General features: G+C 37.5%; 1 protein-coding gene across 32 annotated transcripts in view; it reads right to left on the bottom strand.

The window, feature by feature from the left end:
* The window catches only part of HUWE1 (HECT, UBA and WWE domain containing E3 ubiquitin protein ligase 1), a 146,488-nt gene that overhangs the window by 103,714 nt on the left and 27,494 nt on the right, over positions 1-15,280 (bottom strand). For all 32 annotated transcript variants that reach the window (XM_023634502.2, XM_070257026.1, XM_070257014.1 and 29 more), the window contains 4 exons: positions 11,853-11,921; positions 5,952-6,050; positions 5,152-5,358; positions 3,631-3,783 (listed from right to left, as the gene is read on the bottom strand). In XM_023634502.2, coding sequence (XP_023490270.1) covers positions 3,631-3,783; positions 5,152-5,358; positions 5,952-6,050; positions 11,853-11,897 — 504 coding nt within the window. In that variant the 5' untranslated portion in view covers positions 11,898-11,921. The remainder of the gene's footprint in view (positions 1-3,630; positions 3,784-5,151; positions 5,359-5,951; positions 6,051-11,852; positions 11,922-15,280) is intronic.

Raw genomic sequence — 15,280 nt, 5'->3', positions numbered from 1 at the left:
TGTTTCAAATTAGAGAAAAAGAGATTCAGAGTTAAATTATAAAAATTTATAATTCTGCGTTCAGGTTCCGTTACCAACTAAAATCTTCACACTGTTGCTCCACTTCAAAGAAATCAAATTACATTTCTAGTGTATGTAAGTAAGATAACACTCTGTTTCTTACTCAAAGTAAAGTATTTGGCCCTACATTATAAAGACGGCTAAGGAACTGACATTTATGTTTTAGTTTTAGAAAATGGTATGTATTAATCACTTGTAAAAAAAGTTTCTGCTTTAACAAGATTTTTAAAAATAACTAACCTACCGACTATTGGCCCTAATTTCAAAGAAGGCTTCTACTATACAGAGCCTTCTCAAGCAAAAACTCCTATCTGTCTCTGTTAACAAATTTAGACCATCTTTTAAATATATAAGTAAAGATTTACTTCTGTTAGAACAGATCTTAAATATTGTTGGTTAGGTTTATTTTCTTTTACATATTTATATAAACCATCTGTCCCTTTGTTGCCCATTTCACATTCCTTTCTCCTTGCCAAAGGCAATAGTTTTGACTTCTGATTATCTATCCTTTTTGTTTTCTCAAAACTATATGTTGCTTTGTGTGCACATTTTTAAGTTTCAGAAATAGTACTGAGCAATAAATATTTTTTAACTCCTCCCCCACTCAACACTGTTTTTAAAAGCTATTAATGTTGTGTATTATCTGGTCCACTGCTTCTAACTGCTATATATTCCATAGTATGCATGCACCACATTTTATTCATCCAATCTACTAATAATGGACATCTGGGTTGCCTCTAACTTCTTTATCACAATGATGCAATATTCTCACAGATGTCACCTTATGGAATAATGTGACATCATCTTTGGGATATACAGTTGGCCCTCGAGCATCCAAGGATTTTGGTATCCACAAGGAGTCCTGGAACCAATCCCCTGTGGATACTGAGGAATAACTATATACCCAGGAGTACCAGTCTACACTCCTATCAGCAATGCTTAGGCGTTCCTATAGCTTCACAGGCCTGCTAGCACTTACCATCACACAGTTTTCTAATTTCTGCTAATCTGATACAGCTTTATAAAGCTGTTCTCTCATTTTATTTGCTATTTCTCTAATTACTAATGATTTTAAGCATCTATTCATATGCTGAATTCCCCGAGTCTGGGAATTATCTATCCATATCCTTTGCTCTTTATCCTTGTTGATTTAGAGGAGTTTCTTGGATATTCTACACTAAGAGTTCGTCAGTTTTAAAATATTGCTAAACACCTCTCAATCTATCACTGGTTTGTTAACTTGTCTTTGGCAGAGCTGCTTCACGTCTACAGATCAACTGCTATTCCACCAACTGTTTGTGGATTTTTTTTTTTTTTTTAAAGATTTTATTTTTTCCTTTTTCTTCCCAAAGCCCCCGGTACATAGTTGTGTATTTTTAGTTGTGGGTCCTTCTAGTTGTCGCATGTGGGATGCTGCCTCAGCATGGCTTGATGAGCAGTGCCATGTCCACGCCCAGGATTCGAACTGGCAAAACCCTGGGCCTCCGAAGCAGAGAGCACAAACTTAATCACTTGGCCACGGGGCCGGCCCATTTGTGGATATTTTGTGAATGTGTTATTGGTCCATGACAAAATGAGTTTGCACCAGAATGTTATTCAACCACATCAGTAAGCACACTGTTCAGTTCAACTGGCTTGCTTTCTTTTTTTTTTTTAAAGACTGGCACCTGAGCTAACACCTGTTGCCAATCTTTTTTTTCCTTCTTTTTCTCCCCAAAGCCCCTCAGCACATAGTTGTATACTGTAGTTGTGGTCCTACTGGTTGTGCTATACAGGACACCGCCTCAGCATTGCCTGATGAGTGGTGGTGCCATGTCCGTGCCCAGGATCCGAACTGGCGAAATCCCGGGCTGCCAAAGCGGAGCACGTGAACTTAACCACTCGGCCATGGGGCCGGCCCCTCAACTGGCATTTTCTTTTAAGGCAGCAGTGTACTGCTTTACATTCCAGTATAAGCGCCTTAGGAGTAGTAATGAGCTATAACGTTTTTCATTGAAAAGGAAGTCTTAATTTTGTATTTTAAAATTCAAATTTTTACCATATGGTTTCTGCTTTGGGGTTTTCAAGAATTCCTTCTCCACCAGTAGATCACAATATAACCTACATGATCTTCTCCTAAATTTATAGTTTTACCCAATATGGCTTAAAGACACTATACTTGTTGATACTGTGAATGGGGTCTTTTTTCCAATTGGTTATTACTAATGTATGGAGGAGCTGTTTCTGTATATTGATCATTTACCTGGCTACTTCACTGTACTTTTCTTACTTATAACAATTTCATATTGTCTCCCAAGAAAGCCAAGAGACTCAATCCTATCACCTACAAATAGTAAGTTTTCTCTTTTACTATGGATCCTTCATTTCTTTCTTCTCTCTTGTTGTATTGGTTAGGACCTCTACTACAAATTTAAGTGGCAAAAGTAATAGGTGGCATTTTGTGTGACTTTTGAATTCAATGGCAATGCTTCAGTTTCCCCATTATGACTTCTGGTAGGTAATTTATAAAGTTTCTTTTCCTAGCTTCCTAAGAGTTTATATTAGTTTTTATTAATGTGCTGAATTTTATCAAATGCTTTTGAAGCATCTATTGAGACATGGCTTCTTTTTCCTTCCGTTACTTGGGGTTCCAATGTTGAACTGTCTTGCATTATTTTAGTAACATGAGAAAATGTTTACAATATGTTAAGAAAACAGGTTGAATGCCTGTACATACATACTCGCAAACGCAAGAAGAAAATAAGCTCAAATTTTAAAGGAGGCCCCATCTGGATGAATCTTAGGTGATTAATATTCTCTCTATAGTTTCCTATATGTCCTAGAATTTTCATAATACATGTTACATTTATAATCACAGAAAAACTTTTTATGTAATCATGCACCTAAAAATGGCCTGAAGCTTGTATTATTTGTGAGGTAACCATTAACCAACTTTTAAAAAGTAAGCCTTACCATTTTTCTTCAAGAAAGCTTTCTAGCAATGACTACCTCTCTCAAACCTGAGTATGTATTATCAATTTGCCTCTAGGAACACTGGACTATAGTTTGGTTGAGTTGAAATTTTATATGGGAGTTTTTGCCTTCAATTACAATTACTACCATCACAAACCAATTACTGAACACAGCACTAAGTACCCTAGATTTTATTTTATTATGAAACTACTCTTAAGGTAGATATACTAAATTCCCGGATGATAAAACTGGTATCAGAGCTAATAAGCAGAGTCAGGACTCAAATCCACGTCTTCTACCGTACCATGCTTCCCTCTCAAGTAGAATCTGATTCTGAACTTTCTTTCCAAAAGAGAGTTGCCATTTCTGAACAAAGAGATTCTGCTTTGTGAGCAGAGATTCATGAAATCCTTCAAAACTACCTCATAATAATTGGGAATATTTCTTACTTTTTTTTTTTTTGTAACTTAGCTATGTGGGCCCCAATAGTTCTACTCAATTAGGCCAGTAAAGTTAACTTAGGGATTCCTATCCATTTTGACACTGCAAGACACAATAGTGAAAACAAACTATACAGTCCAATTTTTGTGCCCTTCTAGCTCTTCACCGGTGACTCACCTCTGCCAAATGTTGCAGACGAGTTAGCAGTGGGGTTCTCTTGTCAGATCCAAGGCGCGTGATGTAGTTCGATCTTTTGCTAAATACATACAGAAGGTTAAGGACTGCCAGCACCACTTGCATATCAGAGGAAGCCAATAAAGTTGTCAAATGCTATAGGAGACAAAAAAGGGCAAGTTCATGGTATCAGGCACACTAGGCCTTGAAAACTTAAAATGCCAATGTAGTGATAGATTTGTCAATATTTACAAAGCTATCAAGAAGTTTAACAATAAAAAAATTTATAAATATTTGAACACCTACAACATGCAACCTTGTCCCTAAGAAGCTTACAATCTGGCAGCAAGCCAACAGTACAATAAAAGTAAAAGAAATGTGAAGAGCAGTTCAAAATTGCCCAGGGGTCCCCTGTGAAGGAAGAAACAGACTACAAAAGAGACAAATCTGTATTACAATACATAGTGGAACTCAAGAACATTAAGTCTCCAACTAGACTAAAAGTATTGTGAAAGAAAGATAAGTTCACACTCCTTCTGTATCCTTCATAACAAAATAAAACTGGAATTAAAACAAGGTTCTTCATATAGAAGCGAAAGATATGAACAACAGTTGGTGGCATTTATGACTCTTATGGTACAGTGTCTGTAACAGTAACCCAAGAATGACTATTTTGTTTTTTTAATACAATCAAAATTCATTAATATATTGAAGCATTTGATTAGTAAAGCATAAAATCAGTATGTAACGTAGCTGGAAATAAACCCAGGTATTTCCAGTTGCTGATTATCCCAGAGGCCATGGAATTCCTTTTGCAGCTAATCAATTTCATCTTCAGCAGACTACTTATGCACCCCCCACTTAAAACTCTGAGTGCTACGTCTTTACTTCAGTTATTCCACTTCTTTCCCAAGTCACTTTCTTTCTACTTGTTTGTTCTGATTCTGATTTTGTTTCTTTACTAAAGACTTAGGAAAATTAACCCATAACAAGAGGGCACTTAACCAACTGTGATAAAAAGGCTAAAGTTGGGCTAAAAGAAAACAGTTTATTGCTTATAGTGATTCTTGACCAATCCAAAAGCTCACTGATTCCTGTTCCCACTTTACTCTCTAAGAATATGTAACATGCTATTAATATATATTTTGGGGAGGGGGAGAAGAGACTGAAGAGCAGTAAAAAAACAAACAAACAAAAAGCAATCTGAGGCTGCTCTAATAAGCTGGGACAAAGACCAATTCCTGCAAATTCCCAAGAACACCTCAATACATGTATTACATTCTCATTAACTTCTTGAATCATGACAGGCAGGGGGAGGGTGATAGTAAAGAACCTTCCCATCAACCCTGAGAAGGGTATCTATAACCAAGAAACATCCTACCATTGTCTTTAACACTGAAAACCCCAGAGCTCCATAATGAAAAGTAAAGAAAGCAATCATCAGAGAGAAACAGCAATTTCCTTATTTCTGGACATGAACAATTCTAGCTAAGAACACATCACATAGGTTTGAACCTCTCCTACCTCTATGGAACTGTACAGATGCCGGGAAAAGCTGTACTCGATGAGCAAGGCTGTGAAGTTCAACACTGCCAAGAGAAGCATTTTCAGTTGTTCTCTTTCCGGCCTATCACACACGAGCATCCATGACATATTCTCCACTGTTTGTCCAGCGTCTGCCAGAATTCCATCGAAGCGGTCCAACAGATCCACCCAGTGATATAACTCACACTGGAGAGTGGAAGAGACAGAGAAAGATATACGAATGAGGCAAAAGTACTATGTGGGTGCTTTGCTACAATGAATTGCTGAGCATGATACCTGGACAAGTTCACTTTTCACATTTGCTTCTCTTCAATCCCCCACCCGTACAAAAACCTACATGAGAAAGATTGTACTCTTACTCTGAGCCACATGGACCTGAGTCCACTGTTACATCCATCAAGGTTCATATGTACTAACACCAGTAGCCACCACAAAATCCCTAGCTAGGTCTCCAGAGGAAGAAATCTGGCTAACATTCTGAGGTCTACAAACACAAGGACTTTCCCTGAGAGAACCTATTTTATCAGAAGTGTTCATTTTTAGAGTTATCTAAAGAAGATGCTTTTAAATTAAAAGTAAAAATCCTGAGACTGTCTCAACCTCGTACTGTCAAACCAAAGGAATTTTATGGTTGAGATTCTTTATCATCACCCGTGTAAATGTTTCTCATCCTCAGGTAGCAAAATTTTCCTTTCACATTTATTTTCTTTCAAAATTTCCTTGGCAACCAGCCACAGGCTAAAAGCTACTGGTCTAGAGCTGTAGCTGGGTTCACATACCTTTCCAATGTTCCATGTTTTGATCTGCTGCAGTTCCAAGAGGAGTTGCTCATCATTACAAACTTTGAGTTTGTCTATTAAGGCTCTGCAGTCCGCAGGCTGAGAAAAACAAACAAGTATTCACAAAGGGTGTTTTGGAATATGAGGGGAGACAAAAGAGGAAGAATGGGAAAAGGAGTCCTTAAGCCAATACACTCATCAATTTAACTTTTGATAGAATATACTACTTAAGAAAAATGGAAATTTGCCAGATGATCACTTGGGATTAAAACAGAAATCTTACATGAAACAATCCATCTGTGCTTTTTCTTTTAATGCAGATAAACTTGCAGATGTAGCCAAACCACTTGGAAGGGTACAGACAATAGAAATGAAGCAAACAAACTAAACATCAATAAAAACAAAATGAAGCAATGTGTACCATGGTCTAAAAGTTAACTAGAATGCCTGATACGGAATGTTAAATCAGACGAACACTGAAAAGCCCTAGTAAATTCAGTTAAAGGCGAAGATTAGCATTGGCTATATTTTTCTGCAACGTTAAACTCTCCACTTGTAGGATGGCAAAGAGGACTAAAAGTTTGTGAAACCAGGGCTCCATTCTTACTTGTGATTCCCATTTCCATACATTCCTGCTCTCGTTTACTGATGTGAGGGCCTATCTGTCAGGTAACAAGGTGTGGACTGAGAGTTTATAGTAAAGTTTCTCAAAGTGGGGGGGGGGGGGGGAAGGGATAGGGACAGAGAAGCCTGCCTCTAACACATGGCATCTAGATGTGAACTACACTTGCTCTTTAACTCTGTAAAGCAGTATGGTATCCTGGGAATGGGCCTAGATTTCGAAACAAACAAATCTGGGTTTAAGTTACGGCTTAATGTTTACTAAGCTGTTTGATCATGACCAAGTCCAACCTCTCAGTCACAAGTTTTCTTCCCAGGAAAAGAGACCTAATAACTACCTTGGAAATGTAAGGCTCAAATGTTTGTGACATACATAAAGCACTTATCTCACATAACAGGAGCTTACATATTGAGAGACAGTACACTATTACAAAGAGCATGGGCTCTGGAATTAGGTAGTTGGTAAGCTACCTCTTTGAATCTCAGTATTCTCTTCTGCAAAACGACCTAATGCCACCTATTTATCCAGCAATGTTGTTGTGACATTTAAACTAGGAGTATTTTTAGCACCCAAAACAGAACATGGAACAATAAGGGCTTAAAGGTAAATGGTTCTTCTTAAGCTAAGTCCCAAACCTTCTCTCCCTCTAAAGTAATTTTTTTTTCTGCTTTATCTCCCCAACCCCCCCGTACACAGTTGTATATCTTAGCTGCAGGTCCTAGTTGTGGCATGTGGGACGCCGCCTCAGTGTGGCCTGACAAGCAGTTCCCATGTCCGTGCCCAGGATCCAAAACGGCAAAACCCTGGGCCACCACAGCGGAGTGCGCGAACTTAACCACTCGGCCACGGGGCCGGCCCCTAAAGTAAAATTTTTTTTTTTGAGAAAGATTAACCCTGAGCTAACTGCTGCTAATCTTCCTCTTCGCTGAGGAAGACAGGACCTGAACTAACATCCATGCCCATCTTCCTCCACTTTAATATGTGGGACGCCTACCACAGCATGGCGTGCCAAGCGGTGCCGTGTCCGCACCCGGGATCCGAACCGGGGAATCCCGGGTCGCCGAAGTGGAACGTGCGCACTTAACCGCTGCGCCACAGGTCCGGCCCTAAAGTAAATATTAAGAGCTATCTCAAATTTTTGTGGTAATTAAACGCATGTAAAATCCTTGGCATAAAGTCCTTCTGTAAACCAAGTCTGTGCTTTTTCCTCCTCTCCTTGAAGTTATATAGGTTGAGGGAGAGGTAGTAAAGCAGTAGGAACAGATAACATGGGAGTCTGAATGACCTGCTCATGCAGTTCACTTGTGCATTCTGGACCTACTTGGGCCCAGTATCAAATATACTACTTCAATTTGCAATGGAACGCAGCTATGAAGATCCAATTTTATGATTCTGTGGGTTAGCTAACACCCAGTTCACGAAGGACATTTGGGTCCTGTAATCACTTGGTATCTCATAATTGGGCATTCAGTCTTTATCAAGGTCCAGTAGCAAGCCAGAAGCTGCTTTTCTGAATGTTAGAATAGCTGTTGGCAGAGGACAGCATAACCAAAACTCCAAGCGTCTTAGCTGCGATTCTCCTATTGGGTCTTGCCAGAGGCAATACATGGCATCTTGGGCTTACACCTAAGTCAGACACCTGGATCTACTAGGTCATAATGTTCACGTGGTAGGACAGCTTGCATCATAGCATGAACTTTCGCACAGTATTGTCTAGACCTAGACTTCACTATCACTTTTTAGAGGTTATCTAGTAAATGGATCAAAGCAGCATGTCCAAATGTGATATATGTTGGCTCCCAAATCCAAAGAGGCACCCAATACACTGTTCCTCTTTCTTCACGGTATGTGGCAACAAGGCGTAGCAACTTGTCTCTCACTTTAGAAGAGAAATCTCACTATTTCCCTGACCTCTGGACCCCTAGAAACTTTTCCTGATGTGGCAGGCCCTCAAACTGCAAAGGGTTTACCTCTGACTCTCTGGCACACATTATGTCTAAGGCATCCGAGGTACTTGTGTTTTCTGCTCAGAGAATCCAGCTGGCATAATGACATCAATTTAACCTACCAGCATGATACTCTTTTTATCAGGAATATCAAGGTGCCCCTGGACCCTGCAGTTTGCAGAATGCACCAGGGACAAAAGTATATCTTTATAGTCTTGTCTCTGCTACATAAGTGCAAACCGAGTGTGATTTTCCTTACTCATGATAAAGCAAAAGAAAGCACTTGCCAGTTCAATGGCTGCATATCAACTGCCATGGTTTATACTGATTTGATCCAATAAAGATATCAAATCTAGGGGAAAATCCTTTGCACAGCTACTGATACACAAAATGATCAATAAACGTCTTTCTTGTGCAGCCACTATAGAAAACAATATGGAAGTTCTTCAAAAAATTAAAAATAGAACTACCATATGATCCAGCAATTCCACTTCTGAGCCTTTATCTGAAGAAAATGAAAACACTAATTCAAAAGGATATCCTCACCCTCATGTTCACAGCAGCATTATTCACAATAGCCAAGATATGGAAACAACCTAAGTGTCCATTGATGGATGAATGAATAAGGAAGAGTGGTATACATATACAATGGAATACTATTCGGCCATGAAAAAAATTGAACTCTTGCCATTTGTGACAACATGGATGGCCCCTGAGGGCATTAGGCTAAGTGAAATAAGTCAGATAGAGAAAAACAAATACCGTATGATCTCACTTATACACAGAATTTAAAAAAACAAAACAAAACACCAAGATCATAGAAACAGAGAACAGATTGGTGGTTGCCAGAGGTGGGGGTGGTGTGTGTGTGTGTGTGTGTGCGTGTGTGTGTGTGTGAGTGTGAGTGAAATGGGTGGGGATCAAAAGGTAAAAAGAAAATACATAAAAAATTAACGTCTTTCTTAAAAATAATACCTAGTATTGACCACAGTATGGGAAATTGGGTATGCTGCTGAGGAAAATAGGCATTTGTAAGCCTTAAAAATGTACATAGTCAGTGATCTAAAAATTCCTCTGCTAGGAGTTTATCCTAAGTAATTTGCTAATAGCTGGCAAATGCTGTGAGCCAGGAATCTGTGTAAAGGTGACTCTAAGAACAAATCCCTAACAATCATTAGGTGAAAGAAAAAAAATTTTTAATTTGCATTTCTCTGATTATCTACAATGTTGAGTTGTTCTGTAAGACTTTCTTCTTTTCTGAAATGGCCATGTCCATTCTGTCATTAGGATATTCATCTCTCCTACTAACTTAGCACTAAAGATATTAACTGCCATCAGGTTACAAATATTTTCCCCAGCTTGTCATGTTCCTTTTTATTTTGGATATAGTACTTCACATTTCCATTATTTTTTTCCTTTGCGCTTTAATGCTTGGAAGATCCATCCCGACTTAACACCATGTAAATATTCACCTATGTGTTTTATTTCTAAAATTTATTTCTTTTAAAAATATTTGACTTTTAATTTATCTAGAATTTATTTCAATATCTAACAGTCCCTCGCCCCTCAAAAGTCAAACAACTGACCTGGCACGGTTTCTGGATTAATGTTGTCCTTTCTATCAATTTATAATCCCTATAATCATCATTATGTTAAGTTCTTATGCATATGTATACTAGGATCCTTTTCTAGGTCCTTTATTCTCTTACCCTGATGACACTATTTTAATTTATATATTTTCATAAGGCAAGTTTTTTTTTTTGTTCTTTGGTTTCCAAAAAAATTTGAGGACATAACTGTCAAAAATTCTAGATGCCAAAGCACACCAAAAACAGAATCAAAAGGAAATGAAAGTATCTGCAACAGATATGAAAAATGCATATACTCAATCAGTATGGCATTCAATAAGAAACAAACTGACATTCCAATGTCAAATACAAAAGGAACAGCATGAGGAGACAACTGACATAAGGCCAATAAATTTGAAGATGTATGTATTAAACCATGCAAACTAGAACAGTGAAAGATTTTTTTCCCCACCTATTAACAAAATTTAAAAGGTAATCAGCAATGCTAGAGAGGGTATAGGAAACAGCACTTCTCATACTCATTAGTGTAAGGCTGAGTGAAAAAAGCAAGAGAGCCACTCATGCAAATAATCTTTTAAAAACTGGAAGAAATATAGCAAAATGTTAATAGAGATATCCATAGGTGATACTTGCCAGGTAGTTACAGTTTTTAAAAAACCAAGCGGCTGTATTTATAAAATGAATTGATTACATGCCAGATACTTTGCTAAGCAACTGCCTTACATCAAGGAGGGAGGAATTATCCACCCTGTTTTATAGCTGTAGAAACCAGGCAAGTTAATAAACTCTCAGCCACAAAAACCTAGTAAGATTCAAACTCATATCTAATTCCAAAGCTTGTGCTCCTTGAACTACAGCACATGGTGTCTATAGGAGCACCATAACAATGTAATACTTTCTTAACCTGAAAAGCAGTTTAAGCTAGCTGATACAATATTGGACTGAAGCAGGGATTTCTACTGCTGACATAGGATCAACTGACATGGCTACTCAATACACAGGTTAATACAGGTTAAGCTGAATTGTATGGTTAAGAATGAGTAATAAAGAAAGCTAAACAGGGGGCCAGCCCTGTGGCCAAGTGGTTAAGTTTGCGCACTCTGCTTTGGCGGCCCGGGAGTTTGCTGGTTCGGCTCCTGGGCGCGGACCTCTGTACTGCTCACCAAGCCATGCTGTGGTGGCATCCCACATAGAGGAATTAGAGTGACCTAAAACTAGGATATACAACTATTATACTGGGGCTCTGATAAGAAAAAAAAATAGGAAGACTGGCAACAGATGTTAGCTCAGGGCCAATCTTCCTCACAAAAAAAAAAAAAAAAGGAAAAGAAAAGAAAGAAAGCTAAACACTGCCCTCACAAGAAATCTAGTAAGAAAGGTGTTACCACTTTATTTTTCAGAAAACAAAATTCAGAAAGATCCCATAAATACAGACGGAAACTGAATCCACATCTGCTCTTTCCTTTACACTGTACTGCTTTTCAATGCATAGGAACAGCAGCCAGGCAGCCTACTTGAAGTGCATACAGCTACAATTTAGTGTTTACTTTCCATTGGTCACTAGCTTATCCACTTTTTTAATCAAGGGAAGTTCAAAAGGAAATTTGTTTCAAGACAAGTTGCTGTTTTACTGCACTTTGCATATATAAGTAGTGATACATTTGAAAGATCAGTACGGATGAACTGATAGCAAGGATTTTTTTTTAAATGAAAAAACAGGCAGGGCAAACTTTTGGATACTTACAGCTTCAGTAGGTGTCTTTTTCAGTTTAGTCCTGTCTACTTTCATGTTTTCGATTTTCTGTTTTATGATCTGAAAAGAAAATCCCCAAAGAAGAACTTAAAGTTGCAATCTTGAGCTCTACATGCTTGCACATAGACAATATAGAATGAAGAGCGTGCAAAATGCTTAAGCCTGTAACCAATTTAAGCCAAAATTAAAATGCTTTTTCTTTTTCTTTTACAAATTTCTCAAACTCATAATTGAAAACACAAGAGTACAATGTTTCTTAACACACCTCAGGATGGAAAAATTCACCATATCCCTGCAGTTTTCCAGAAAACTTAGCAATTCCACTTCTGAGAACTTATTCAAAGAAAATTATAAGAACATACACACAAATATTTAACCACAAGAATCCATACTGCATGACTGTGTATAATAGTGAAAAATTGGAAAGGATCAAACGTCCAAAACAGGACTACTTTAAAACAGAATATTACACAACTGTTAAAAATATCACACACAATTATATAACAGCACCCAAAGATGTTCATGGTGAAATAAAAAGGTTACAAAACAGAATGAATAGTATAAACCTATGTCTAAAGAAAACAGTTTATAAGGGGTATGTACCAAAATGTTAACTCATTGCTAATCAAAAGGATTACATATGATTGTTTTATCTGTGCCTTTCTGTATCTTTTAATGGTTCTAACCAATGAAAATATATTAGTTTTGTCATAAGAACAAAGGCAGCACAATACTTTTATTTAATTAGAAAATGAGTTATTAGACTCCCACTAGAAATGTCTTGAGCACAGAATACCAATCACTGTACTAAGGGCATGTAACTTGGAAGGCTCAAGAGCAGGCAACAGTCTGATTAGACCCATAGTATAAAACCTAGGTGATCTCTGATAGCAGACAGGTTCTTCAAGATGCCCTGGCCAAGGCACAGGAAGAAAAAAAGGTTTTTCCCATTAGCAACTAGGGCACATGCACAGAGGTAGAGGTGACCTGCAGGCTCTTTACAGACCAAAGATTCTGCTTCTAATAATGTATTTGTTACATGGTAGTCACTGGAGGTCAAGGTCCCTCCCCCAAAAAGGCTGTCACAATATAAAGCTGAATGAAGTATATAAAAAAGCTGACAAGTATAAATTTTAGGCAGCATTTGGCCTAGATTTAGTCTAACATACTCAGTACTGTGGAAATAACATGTATTTGCCTATATGGCCAGAATCCATTCAACCAATGGGCATTCAGAAAGAGTTGGTGAAAAATCCAGAATATGTTCTAAAATATTTTTGTAGACATCATTTCTGAAGAAAAAAAGCCATTTCCCCTCTACGCTTCACATTTAGGGTATGTGATTCCAGATTACTTTTTTAAAAAATTACCTTAGTATCTAATAGAAAATGACAAAATGCCTGCTGTCAACAATCCAACCCATGTAGTGGAAACTATAAGCGAGCTATTTGTACACTTACTTTCAGGCTTCCTTTTTCTCAATAAACTTCTCATACTCATTACTTAGTGCAAATGGCTGCCACACTATCATGGCTCCGGTCATTTGCTCGAAGGCTGTTAGACTGCCTCTGCTGCAGAAGTAGCAATTAGCCCCAATACCATACAACCCAAATCACTAAACGCTTTCCCTCCAAAATGAGGAACAAGGTAAGGATGTCTGTTCTCACGACTTTTATTCAACACAGTGCTGGAAGTTCTAGCTACTGCAATAAAGTAAGAAAAGGAAATAACAGGTATATAAATCAGAAAGCAAGAAATAAAATTGTCCCTATTTGCAGATGACAAAGGATTATCTAAGCAGAAAATCCCAAGGAATCTACCAAAAAACCTCCCAGAACTAGCAAGTGATATCAGCAAAGTTGCAGGATATAAGATAAACATACAAATCAATCATATTTCTATATACTGGCAATGGACAGGTGGACTGCAAACTTAAGAGTACACCACCACTCACAACTGTTCAAAAAAACCTGAAACACTTATGTGTAAATCTAACAAAGCATGTACAGGACTTGTATGCTGAAAACTACAAAATGCTGATTTAAAAAATCAAACAAGATCTAAATATATGAAGAGATAGATCATGTTCATGGATTAAGAAGACTCAACATAGTAAAGATGTCGATTCTCCTCAAATTGATATACTGGTTCAATGTAGTTCCTATCCAAATCCCAACAAGATATTCCATAAATAAACTGAGATTATTTAAAAATGTATATAGAAAGGCAATGGAGCTGCAATAGCTAAAATAATTTTGGAAAAGAGGAATCACCCTATCCAATTTTAAGACATATATATGTCTACAATAATCAAGACCATGTATGTGAATACAGAACCAAGAAACAGACCCATACAAATATGCCCAACTGATTTTTGACAAAGGCGAAAAAGCAATTCAATCAAAGGATAGTTTTATCAACAAATGGTGCCAGAGCAAATAGACATCTATAGGCAAAAAGATAAACTTTGGCCTAAGTCTCATACTTTATATAGAAATTAACTCAAAATGGATCACATGGTGAGGATGTGGAGAAAAGGGAACACTTGTTCACTCTTAGTGGGAATGTAAATTAGTGAAGCCACTATGGAAAACAGCATGGAGGTTCCTCAAAACATTAAAAATATGATCCAGAAATTCCACCTGTGGGTATTTATCCAAAGGAAACAAAAACACTAACTCGAAAAGATATGCACACCCCCATGTTTACTGCAGCATTATGTACAATAGCCAAGACATGGAAGCAGCCTAAGTGTCTACTAATAGATGAATCGATAAAGAAAACATGGTGTATATAAACAACCTAGTCAGCCAAAAAAAGGAAGGCCATCTTGCCATTTGTGACAACATGGATGGACCTTGAGGGCATTATGCTAAGTGAAATAAGTCAGAGAAAGACAAATACCGTATGATCTCACTTATAGGTGGACTCTCAAAAACAAAACACAAACAAAAAAACAAACTCATAGATAACAGAGAACAGACTGGTGATTCCCAGAGGTGGGGGTGGGTGAAATGGGTGAAGGTGGTCAAAAGGTACAAACTTCTAGTTATAAAATAGGTCATGGGGATGTAATGTGCAGCATGGTGACTAAAGTTAATACTGTATTGTATATTTGAAAGTTGCTAAGAAAGATCCTAAAAGTTCTCATCACAAGAAAAAAAATTTGTAACTATGCGTGGTGATGGATGTTAACCAGACTTAGTGTGATCCTTTACAATATATATAAGTATCAAATCATAAGTTGTACACCTGAAACTAACATACTGGTATGTGTCAATTCTCTGTTAAAAAAAAAAAGATCATGGACTTAAATGTAAAACTATAAAACTTACTGGAAGAAAATATTGGCAAACCATATATAAAGAACTCTCAAAGCACATTAATAAAAAACCAAACAATCCTACCAAACAAAAGCA

The sequence above is a fragment of the Equus caballus genome, chromosome X (assembly GCF_041296265.1).
Source record: "Equus caballus isolate H_3958 breed thoroughbred chromosome X, TB-T2T, whole genome shotgun sequence".
NCBI classification, from domain to species: domain Eukaryota; kingdom Metazoa; phylum Chordata; class Mammalia; order Perissodactyla; family Equidae; genus Equus; species Equus caballus.
This window is presented reverse-complemented; position numbering and strand designations above follow the sequence as displayed.